The following is a 12,131-nucleotide window of genomic DNA, read 5'->3' as shown; positions in this document are numbered from 1 at the left end:
TTTTTTTTTTTTTTTTTTTTTGTTTAGATTTCCATTGAGAGTGTGAGAACAGGAGTTTGAGAAGGCATTTCTAGTTCAATTTTCCGAGAAGTCCTCTGGTCTGATGAGTTCCAGGTGAAGTTTTTCAGAGAAGGCAATGGAAACTTCAAGTGGGGAAAAGCTGCTTCTAAAGCGGCAGTTCCTGAGGTTCTGTCTGCCTTGGGATTAAAAACGCGAGAGGGGAGGGGAGCTGTGGTCTTATGAGTGCAGTGTCCAAGGGGAATCCCTCTGATCCACGGCTACTGACCCCCGAGCATCCAAAGACCCTCAGGCAGAGAACTCCTCACTGATACAACAGTCCAGCTGAAACAACACGAAACAGGTTTTCTACGATAGCCGGCCCACAAAAGCTGCTATGACACGGAACAGGCCCACCTGGGCTGAAAGTAAATAGCCAGCTGTAGGGGTTATTGCATTTAATCCATGCCAGTAGCTGCTGCATATCCAGCTAATCCAGGCTGTCCCGAGGGTCAAATATGCAGCGGGTAAACCTGCAGAAATTATTTTTACTAACGGGTAAAATATTTCATTGTTGCTCAAATTTAGAAAACATTTCGTGAAACCATTTATTGTTGCATCCAAATAAATCCCACCCTAATCTCGACACAGACAGAAAACTGCGTCCACGTTTTTGCCAAGACAATGACGAAGGAGTAAACCCAAACAGCATCATGGAACAGTCCCCCAATCACTTCCAAGGACATTTTTTCATCTTAATACAGCAAGAATTTATATTCAAAGTACATATTATTGATAATGATATGTCCTGCCTGGCGGGCATGGTAACTTTTGGGCAACCAAGACATTTTCCCTTTTTTTAAAGTAACTCTTTTCATACGAACCACAAACTAACACTTTACTTTTCTAAAAGACAACATGTGGCTTATGTAACTTGTAAAAAAACCACTCAGTGATGCCTTATGTAATGCTACGATATCTGCCAAAAAGCAGACGCTTCGAGAATAAGATGGAAGATAGGGCTCACACTGCTAATTGATGCCAAGTCAAGCAAATTCTTTACTCTGTGGGTTCGGTCTGAGTGTCACTCAGTCTGCGGGTGAAGCGATGAAATGTCTCTGTCTCTATCCGTTCAAAACGGTTGAGGTTTATTGTAAGTTATGATCAAATTATGGAGGATAACATTCTTTTATGAAGTAGATTTGATGAGGAGGTATAGGTCATATGGGCAACTTTTTCCTTTAAAAGCGTTGGTTTTTCAATTGAAAATGTTGAAAGTGACCATTCGTGTTTGAGAAATCTGATTGTTTTACTATATAAGAACAAAAAGTCTAAAACACTGGTGTCAATCTATTAAATGAAGGAATTTATCAGTTAGATACTGATGTTAAAATCACTACAACGTTTTCTTAGTTTCCCTTTTAAGTATTGACTTTTATGATCTATTGTTTGACGATTGTTATGTCTTGATTAAAATAGGTTCAGTTACATGCCCGAAACATTATCACAACACATAAGAAACCATTTATAAATCATTACATGAGAATTGTTGTTCAGAGTGACCTGCGATGCAGCCGTAGGCCTGTAGTGGGCGCACCAGGCACTGAAGAACCGTGTAGGTATAAAAGACCGGAACTTCCGGTTTGCTTTAGCGTTGCTGTTGCCGACTCCAGCCAGGAGGAATAAACAGTTCGCTCGTGCCAGATCTGGTGTTGTATGGTCTAATCTCTTCACACTTCAATTTATTCAACATTTATGTGTTTTCGTCTCGACTTCAGTTAATGAACACTAAATTTTCTTACATAACTTTGCTAAATTTCAAGCAAAATGTATAATTGAGTCACGTAAAGGTTCTGACCTTGTTCTGTGTGATGCAGTGGATGGACCTGCTGTGGGCATCAGGCAACACCGAGGCAACCGTGCCTTTGTTCATGTCCAGAACTTGAATGGAGCGATCTGAACCACACACCAGGATGATGTCTAATAACGTTGTTAAAAAAAAGTCATGACTTATTAGAAAGTGTTTAGTCTGATTATAGACACATGTAAATAAGTACACTTTTTCATATAGTGTAGTTCTCGACTAGACCAAACTTATTCTAAATTACTGTTCAGTAGATTTACTTGAGTTGGTAAATGCATTGTAAACCTAAACACAGGTTTGGAATGCAGACATTCCTAACAAAAAAAGACACCTAAATGCTTAGTAGAAACCTTTAGGCTAAGCGTTAAGACTTAATGAGACTATTGTGGTTTACATGGAAGTTGTCTAAGTAGATGCTTGCAGCAAAAGGGATGGGTTGACTCTGTCAGCATCAGTGTGGTCTGAACTGCACCTCTTCCTGCTGCAGGAAGTCCAACAAACAAGGATACAGGAGAGAAAGTCGTTGGTCGCAGATAGAGCGGTGATGTCTGCTGACGTTGTTACACAGCTCGCCCGTTTGACGACACTCCGCTGCTTATACCTAGAGGAAAAACAGTTTAAGACTTGCCAGATTTTAAACCAATAAGCACACAAACTAAAACATTAACACAATCACTTATTTACACGTTCGTAAATACAACAGGATACATTGTGAAAACCCATTTTTGTCATTGTTTTTTTCTCAATTTCAGCAGCTCCGCTCACAAACTAACATGGACCAGAAGATAAACAGTGATAGGCGAAGTTCCACTGTTAAAACAGGAAGCAGATGCCCGATGTTTGGAGTTGTTTTGCCACCAGAACGTGCCCCAACAGCCTGCAGGGCACGTTTGAGCAGTTTGCGTGTTAATGAGTGTCAGCAGTGTCTGCAGTAGCAGCTAAAAGAAGCCAGGCTTCTGTTAGTAATAAAGTCTGCTTCCTAAATAGGTTACATAAGTGTTAAAACCCATAAATATATCATCTTCTGTCTTCTAGAACATTTGTCCTTCTTGCAGTGATTAACTATAGAAGGAAGGTTGCTTCTGACTGGTGAGAAGTTTTGGAGAAAGCACAAGCTTGATCCTTGAATATGGCTATGATAATTATGAATAGCTGACTTAAAAAAGGAAGAATTTTYAAACTCTTCCTATTGTTCAGTGGATGTTTAGCTGCAGTTACCTTTTGATGTCGTCACGAGTGATGTCCACATTATACAGGTACAAATAAACTGAAGGTCCAGAGGCCAGAAGAAGAAATTTGTCAAGGTAATAGAACTGAGCACCTTTGATGGGTTTGGAAAACATATGCTCACCCTAATGAAGAGAAAGTAGAAACAAAAAACAAACCGATACATTTTCATTATTGTAAAATTTAAGATTTTTTTATTTAAAAACAAGATATGGAAATTTAGCTCAATCAACAACATTTCTAAGGAAACAGAGAAGCTATGGATATTTTTTTCCTAAATAGTAGATAAGGATGCATAAGATATTTAGAACAAAATCCCCTGAACACATATTTTCTGAAAAACCTACAAAACTGAAGTTTTAGTTAATTGTCAAACCAACAAAAACATTGTGACTCTGTACACCTACATGATTAATATTGAGTAAAAACTCCACAAGCCCCTCTTTCACCCCTTTTCTGGGGTGTGTCTCAGATCAACTCGTTTTGAGGCTGTCTCTTTAAATCCAAACAAGCCCCTCCCCCCAGCTTCCAAAGCGSTTCATTCTAGTGTGATGGAGGGATTTACGACTATAAAGCACAGAAAATTTTTGTTACAAATTCATTAAAAGGTGTCAACAAGGGAAGGCTTGTCCCTCCAGCCTTACATGTTGGAGTCAGAGTTTGACCCAGAACCAGAGGAGAATGAAGACCACCAAATTGCAGTTGGTCAGTCCAGACCTTATTTGGCAGTTCAGCTGCAAATTCCTTGATGTAATAGTTCAGTAAGTGTTATAGAAAATAATAAAAAACTGAACTGGTTGAAAATATGACCCAAAAAGAAAATAAAGATAGACCAAAATAGATTTTTCTGCAATAGAGACTCCAAGRACACAATCAAAGTTGTATCAAAGTTGGGTTTGGTACTCTTCTGTATCCAAGAATACAGAATACTAATTCACAAACTATTTGAGATGTGAAAACTTATAATAGCATCTAAATTATGTGGTCATTTAGGAACATTTTTTGGCGCATAATCAACATAGCTATGTGGCTATATGATGGTTTGTTTGGTTAGTACATCATTTATTTGTGTGGTTTAGTAAAGCTTCTTTGCTTGAACTGGTAATGAGGTCACCTCTGTTACCATTATTTTGTGGGTCAGAAGCTAAAAAGTTTGGAAACAGCTGCATTGAAACCTCATGGATGTGACATAAACCACACTCGAGTGCCAAAACAGCGAGGTCAACATTCTTTCAGAACAAAGCCATATTGAAAAATGATATAACTTCAAAGCCCATTGTGACATTTTAAATACATTTTTTTAATCTTTTACAAAATGAGGTCACTCGGGCTTTTCCTTATTTTTCTGTGATTACAGTTAATAAAATACATAAATGGGATAAAGTTTTCCTAGAGCTCAAAGTAGGGCATGTAGCAAAAAGAGATGATACTCTGAAAGCCTGACAGTGATGCCAAAAACATGTGCAGATGCAGAGGGGTTATTACCACGATAATAGCGGGCTCTGAGCTGTCGTTGGTCCAGACTCGCATTGACAGATCTTCTGATGCACTCAACCACCACTGTCTGCTGAGGCTCCAGCTCACGCTGCTCACTGGTTTGTCGTGACCTAAATTTCAAAGACAGAAACGTCAAATGAACCTGGAAATGCGGGGAGCAGTCACAACATTTACTTTTATGGTATTGCTCAGGCAGCCGGGCAGAATGAASAGGGGAATCTAGACGTCCCCTCAGCTCCTGTTCTCTGTCTCTGCTGCCTTCTTGTGGACATTCGTTTTCAGTTAGAAATAGGCCATAAAGTGCAAAACTAAAGCTTTCCAGCATAAACCTCTTGCCTTTGCAGTTTTCACTGCCTTGAATAAGGAAAACTATTAGACAAAAGCACCGAAATGACTGAAGGTAAATCTAAAACACAGCAGAGGATTATATAGATACTCAGGTCGCACCTATGTAGACAGTCGGACTACCAGTGAGAGATGACTTGTACAGTAACACGGAGCTGTCGCCAAGACCACACAGGATTTGTTTTCCGTCACCTGGGAGGTACGAGGAGAGATAGAATTGTTTTATTAGGTTCTTTTTTTTCAGTCGGATTTATTACAACCAAAAGCAGGATGGCAGTTTAAACATCACAGTGAAGTGTTTTGTTTTGATAGAAAACCTTTGTTTCAAGGTCAACTAGATGAGTCACTTGGTTACATTATCTCTTTCATTTAACACAACAGTAGTGAATTGCATTTCAGTACCTTTTGTTTTGCCAGAGTTTTTGATTCTGTTCGGCGGTCGGCGAAGACATTGAAACAAGTCATCGAAATGGACTCACCTGAGTACTGAAGGCAGGAGACTTGTTTGTTGGCAATGCTAAGATCGGCACATGGAGAAGTCGGTGCTGCACAGTCTGCTGGGTAGTTGCTGTGGAGAAAACCTCTAAATGACAAAAAAAGACATTAGTTGTTCATTTAGCACAACATACTACAACGCCTTTCTTAATGCTGACAGCAATGACAGTAAAATCCATCCAGCCATTTTCTTCACCCACTTTTTCTTTCCAAATCAATGGAGCTGGTGCTAATCTCCAGCAATCACTGTGACTGGTGGGGTCCATCACAGGGACACATAGGAAAAAACAAGACACACAACAAACATGCTCACCTAGCCTGGCCCTTGCCTTCCTACACAGTTCAGCTCAGTTCTAGTTTCCCTTCACTGTTCTGTCTGGGATTTCTCCCATAGACGAGGATTTCTCAGGTAGAATTTCAACCGGGCCAATCAGCAAACAGAAGGAGTTGTGAACAATGACATTGATTTTCTGCACCCTTTGAAGTGCCTGTGACTCAAATTTTTTGTAACACATATGAATGCATTTTTGAAAAGATGTCATTGATAAAACATTGCAAAATAAATTTCATGTCGTTGAGATGAACAGTTGTTGAGATCTTTGCCTGTAAAGTAACAGGAAGTGATGTCAAATGGGAAGGTCTGAATGTGAACAGAGCAGTGCCACAACAGCCAACAACGCAGACTGTAGAGAAAAATTTGATGTTTCTTAAGATTATTTTGAGTCACTATAGAGAGATGAAGAAGAGTCAGGGTATTGTTTCAATAAACAAAGACCAGAGAGTTTTCTTTGTCAAAGAGTTCCCCTTTGATGTCACTTCCTGTTTCATTTTGGCTGAGTCAAGTTCAAAAGACAATATGCCAGTTAAGGGATAAAATGGGTAAAATTGTGCGTATTGTTCCAACTTTTTTTAAATATAAAGATGTTTTCTTTGTCTTTTTGTATTTGAAGAATATGCGTGTCGCAGGCACTTTAAATCTGCCTGTAGTTTAGCAATGTCAGCATAGGAAGTGAGTGAAGCCAGTCCATGTTGACAAAGCTTCCAAATTAAATTAAATTAGTCTGACAAAGCCTGCAAGCATTCATTTACCGTCATCTCGTTCAGCTCCATACTTCTCTCTTCCCTGAAGCCGATGGTTGTTTAGCTTAGCATCCTTCACAGTTGAGCTAGCGCACTACATACGCCACGACCAAATGTTAGCAATTGGGTAAATCAGATCCGATCGTTTTAAACTTCAACAGAGTCCACGTCTCCAGCAAAAAAAAAAATTCTCGATGTTGAGACCCTCTGTGCGAAGCAAAGCAAAGTACATGGGGCTGGTTTTTTACCGGGCTAACTCTCACCCACACCCAGGAAAATTTAGTTACCAATAAATGTGGGACCTGTCCAGAGAGTACCCTGCCTCTCGCACGGTGACTGTCAGACAAAGGCACGACCGCTACACAACCAGGAAAGGAGAAGCGGGTAAAGAACATGGATGGATGAATGTATTTGGTCTGTGAGGAAACAGGAGCACCCAGAGGAATTTAGGGAAAGGTCAGGAGGGCAATCCTTTAACCTTCTCTCTGAAGGCAACAGCTAGTACTGCACCACCCGAAATTCACTACTTACGTATTTTTGGTTGTCTTTTTCAAGGGAGCTGTCTTCTGAGAATTTGTATTTGGTGAAAACATTTTTGTTCTGCAAGATAAAAATATATAAAAAAACAATGTCTTTAAACTATATTTGAACTGTAATCATTTCAGTATTATCTTTTTTAAATTTTTGAGTTAAATGACAGACAGCAGGTCATGGGTTATTGCAGTGCTCAATCTACTGAGGCAGCTGCCTTTGAATGGAAAAACATTTCAAATACACCATTGGGCAAATTAGGTTAAATTCATTCTCTCTCTCTCCTCAACAGGATCATTCTCTCTGTACTGAATGTTTGYACAATTCATTTCATTTCTATTTAATTTTCTAGCAAAATATCCCTGTAGCATATAATACCTTGGGGCGCTGCTGTATCCAGACGACTTCACTTTTGAATGAAAAACCAGAGGTTTTTCTTTTACACCTTCAGCATAACAAAAAAAAAACATGTTCAGAAAATCTCATTAGTAATTTGTTAAAAGTTAATGCAGTCAAGTTTGAGCTTAATAAAAAGAAACATTTGCTCTAAACACACATGGATTAAGACTTTGTGTTTTTTGTTTCTTTTTAAATCGTCAGAGAATCATCAATCAAGTAAAAAGGAAAACCTAAAAAAAAAATCTCAGAGAGCAGGGGAAGAATACTGTTGGATGTGTGCGTTTCTTGAAATCTCAGGTAGCATTTCTTAAAAATTGTGTTGCCCTTGTGAGCAATATAGCTCCAAGGGTTTTAAGATACCTTGGAAAACCATTATCACTCCCGACCCAGTGCTTCTGAGTTTGTCACTGCCACTGAAGCTGGATTATGCAAGAAGAGGTCATGTATCATCTTATTCTGGCACAAGTTCATCGCGGATTAAATTAAAGCCTGCGGACTTAAAAACTGTGTTATCAGATGTGTCCAAGTTTCAGCTCGCTTTAAGATAAAGAGACGTTAGATTTCAGGTTGTTGCAAACAAAAAGTGCAACATCTGAAAGTGTATGCAACGGAAAAGGAGTCCACTTTTTGTGTGCATGAGAAGCTGGGGATCTTGGAACTGTGGAGAAACATATGTTGTCTCCAGGAGTTTTGTGGTTATTTCAGTAGAGTAAAGCCAGATACCATTCTGCACAATTTCCATTTTCTTAGACACGGGGGGTGTGCTTGAAAAGTAGTTCTGTCTCTGAAAACCTACAGCTCACCGTGAAAAGAAGAACAAGAAAACAAACTACTGAGCAGTTAATTATGTTTTCAGCAAGAATATTCAATTTGTTCCTTTTAATTGTTTACAAATGAATATCTAAAATGAGGTATTCTTCTGTAATATTCCCATATGTTGGTCAAAGCTACACGCTTCTGAGGTTTGACTTCCGAAAATTGTCAGCTTGCAAAACAAAAGTGTTTTAGTGTGTCTCATTGTAACTTTTTACAGGAGCAATGTTTTTGAGCTGTGCTACAAAAAGTAATTTAGGACCCCTGGATGATCTCACCTCACTAAAAGCGCTGCTAAATGAACCACAAAACAGTGGGATGTTTTGCTTTTCTCATCATTCGCTGTCAGTGTCTTTTCTATTATAAAAAGCTCACGTTCTCCAAAGCTTTTAAAATACTTTGCCAGAAAAATAAAAGTTTTTTTCTCTCATACACATATACCAAAACAAGTTGCAGAATTAAGACATTTAGTTTAATTAAAACCACCCTGCCAAAATAAAAAAAAGAATAGATCTAAATCTGTTCTGTATAGTGACAAAGCTCCAAAATATTGACAGCAGCATTTACCTATAATTTATACAAGATTTCTATTAAACAGTTACTCAGCTTTTGCTTTTGTAAATGCATTATGGCCTCAAAAGTTAAGTTAAATTTAGTATTTTGCTTCATTTCAATGTGTTGTTTAAAGCTGGTCTCTGAAAGAACGACGGCTTTTGAAAGAACTGTATGTAAAAAAAGAAAGAAGTTGTTGTTTAGGCTAAATATCTAATTACTTGGCAGTATTCGCTTGGAATTTCTTACCAACCCAATCAACATCCTGCCGATATAAAATGGTTGTTTAGTTTTATTGGGCTGTGAAACTTATAATTTATGCTGACTTTACYTTAGGCAATATTGGAAGCACAGTAAGCGTCTTGGTCAAATTTCCACACGGTCACATCTGCTTAAAATCACAGCAAGTCACTAAGAAAATCTCATTGCAACCACCATGTAAGACCAACAGCACTATACGTGGTAAGGACAGTCTGACCAGACCACCCGCTTTAGATGTTATCATCCATTAAATGGACGTTATTAGTCGTTATCAGTCCCATAGAAAGGCTTCAGACTGGTTTCAGACTGTCCCAACTGTGCCGCCTAGTGGGTTCTCGGTCCCATAGAATGGCTTCAGACTGTCAGCTGGTTAATATGAGGCATAAAGCCACTAAGYTTAATTTTAGAGAAAATGACATGGGTTACGATAAAGTAGACCGGACTCGAGCGGTTGCAGATTGCTGCATTCCAACCTACATGGCACTGGTAACCCACTAGGGGGCACTGTCGGGACAGTCTAAAGTCATTCTATGGGACTGATAACCTGCTAGACGGCACAGTCGGGACAGTATGAAGCCATTCAGTGGGACTGATAGCCGCTAATAACGTCTGCGGTGGAACTAATACTTTTATGTTTAAGCAAGTAATTCATGACATCCTHTAATGACCTAGGTTTTCATGACYTHCTGTTCATCTGCAGATAGAATGATTAAAGTCAGAACAAGATTTGCTAACAACAGTCATTCTTAGATATCACTTGTGTTTATCTTTGTGTTTTCCCTTGACCTTGTATCAAATCTTGCTAAGATGACAGAATGGTGTTTGTTAATACATATATGAGGCCTCTCGAGACACAGTGAACAGTGTGGAGAGACAGTGACAGAGAGAAGCAGAGGCACAGAGACAGGCCAGGTTGTCTGTGTTCCAGTTGTTGCAATAAAACTCAGCTGATCATCTCACGGAGTACCTTCATTATTGGACCACGTATTTCTGTCATTGTTAAATAAATATATTCATAACAATGTCCATTTAATGGACTGATAACATCCGAACCGGCTGGACCAGACAACAAGAGGAGAAAGTGAGAATAAAGGTTTGAAGGTAGCTGAAAACTACCAGAGCCCAAAGGACATGTCTAATTTACAGCTTGAGTTAGCGTGAGTTCAATGTCTGTATTTTTAAACACTAACTAATCTTGTAATTTAGATTCTGCTAAATAAATTAAAAAAAACATTCAAGTTGTGTCACTATGCAGCAGTGCTCAGTAACATATTATATATCATACAAATGTAACAGCAGAGTATTACTGTTATCGTTAAAAAAGGCAACAGTTTCCAAACCTGCACTCCTTCAGCCTCATGCCAGACTTCCAAAGGTGGAACTTTTTTTTTTTTCCTTTCTAGGAGCCTCTGGGGTTTATGGTGTAATTTGTCTACAGTTCTGCAAATATCTTTAAGAATACAGAGGTGCATGGGGGAGCACGGTAGGCTAGCCTGTAAATGTTTGTGGTTTTTTGCTCTGATGCTACAGTCACAGAGCACTCCTCAGTTACGCAGAAGATCCACTACATAGTCTGGCACGGACAAATCCCTTTACTCCACCTGTGGGGAGTCAAACCGGGACTGGCTCTCTCAGCACTAACTCTCTGCAAGAGAAACAGTAATCCTCTGAGCACTCTGTGTTTCCAGCAGGATCGTTTTTATTCAAATTGCCAAGTGCCTGTGATGCACCAAGAAAAACCCCACAATATATGAGTCCAGTACTGCAACAAAAATAATACATTGTGGTAATTAAAAAATAATAAATAAATAAAACAGCTCGATGACGTTTTTATTAATAATGCAAAATGTAAAAATTTGAGAATTTAATGATGACAATAATAAAGCATGTCCTTCTGAAACCAAGCTAAATAATAAAAAGGGCCAGCAATAAATTCATCTAAAACCTAGGACTTTTTCAAACTAAATTATTCAGACTCCGGTACCTTTCATTATATGATGTGTGTTTCTAGAATGAATGAGCTTTTAGACAGCTAAAGGCCCACTGACCTTTCTTTTTCAGATGGTTGGGTTCCTTCATCTTTAACTCAGCATTAAGGGGTGATTCAGGCAGTGGAGCCGAACTAAAAAAAAAAAACAAAACAAAAAAAACAGGAAAATAGGGGGACACAGTTACTGGAACTTAAGGGCAAAACATTTTCCACCATTATGAATTATTGGCCTCCAATTGTGGGCACCATGATATTGTTGACTCATGAAAAACCAGATGGATGGCTATAACAGGGTGAGTAAATATGGAAATGTCAGAGTCAGAGGGCACCACAGGCAGGAGGCCAACCGAAAAACAAGCCACACTTTTGTGTTTTACACGAATGCTGGTGAGGTCAGAAAATTAGTGTCTGAGAATAAAACAACAAAATTCTATAAGAGGTTTTGGTTTTGCTACACAGTATTTTTTTCCAAAATTAAAACATCATGGTAATTAAAAAATACGTTTACAAAAATAAGTCATTTAATTCTGATGTGTCTGAGTGCTTAATTGTGCCTTTTTGAGGAGGGTAACTAAAAAAACATCTGTTTTTATATGATGGAAAAATACTGGAGGATCACCAAATAGTTTTAATAAAAATCCAAGTTTACCTGGGGAACACTGAGAAGCCTTGACTGTCGTCGCCAACCTGCTGCAGCTTATTCAGGCAAATCTCCAGCAAGACCACACGGGGAGTAAACAACGAGCTGACTAAAACCACCATCTGAGACACAAAACATCAGAGTCAAAATCAGGGACATCTGTGTAGCAGTTTCATTTCTTAATTCCTTTAAAATACTCACAGAATTATCACACCCTGATAAAATGGACCACGACCCAGCCATGGTGATGCTCAGGTTAAGATTATCTAGAAGAAATAATGAAAATAAAAATTAAAAACTAACAAATATGCAGTATGAATGCTTAGTGCTGAAAGATTAAAAAATAGTTGAAAAAAGCTTAAATTAGCATAAAAAGCTAATAAATTAGCAAAACAATAACAGAAAAGGTCCAAGTGCTGCACTATCTTGCTGATTTTAAT

General features: G+C 38.6%; 1 protein-coding gene across 1 annotated transcript in view; it reads right to left on the bottom strand.

Moving 5' to 3' along the window:
* The window catches only part of wdr27 (WD repeat domain 27), a 34,686-nt gene that overhangs the window by 17,131 nt on the left and 5,424 nt on the right, over nucleotides 1-12,131 (bottom strand). The window contains exons 10-20 of the mRNA XM_014008788.1: nucleotides 11,893-11,957; nucleotides 11,701-11,813; nucleotides 11,110-11,183; nucleotides 7,415-7,481; nucleotides 7,037-7,105; nucleotides 5,410-5,513; nucleotides 5,033-5,122; nucleotides 4,574-4,695; nucleotides 3,080-3,213; nucleotides 2,371-2,462; nucleotides 1,856-1,977 (exon numbers count right to left, since the gene is read on the bottom strand). Coding sequence (XP_013864242.1) covers nucleotides 1,856-1,977; nucleotides 2,371-2,462; nucleotides 3,080-3,213; nucleotides 4,574-4,695; nucleotides 5,033-5,122; nucleotides 5,410-5,513; nucleotides 7,037-7,105; nucleotides 7,415-7,481; nucleotides 11,110-11,183; nucleotides 11,701-11,813; nucleotides 11,893-11,957 — 1,052 coding nt within the window. The remainder of the gene's footprint in view (nucleotides 1-1,855; nucleotides 1,978-2,370; nucleotides 2,463-3,079; nucleotides 3,214-4,573; nucleotides 4,696-5,032; nucleotides 5,123-5,409; nucleotides 5,514-7,036; nucleotides 7,106-7,414; nucleotides 7,482-11,109; nucleotides 11,184-11,700; nucleotides 11,814-11,892; nucleotides 11,958-12,131) is intronic.

The sequence above is a fragment of the Austrofundulus limnaeus genome, unplaced genomic scaffold (genome assembly GCF_001266775.1).
Source record: "Austrofundulus limnaeus strain Quisiro unplaced genomic scaffold, Austrofundulus_limnaeus-1.0 Scaffold0, whole genome shotgun sequence".
In the NCBI taxonomy this organism is placed as follows: Eukaryota; Metazoa; Chordata; class Actinopteri; order Cyprinodontiformes; family Rivulidae; genus Austrofundulus; species Austrofundulus limnaeus.
Note: the sequence above shows the minus strand (reverse complement) of the source record. Positions and strands in the feature narration are given on the sequence as shown.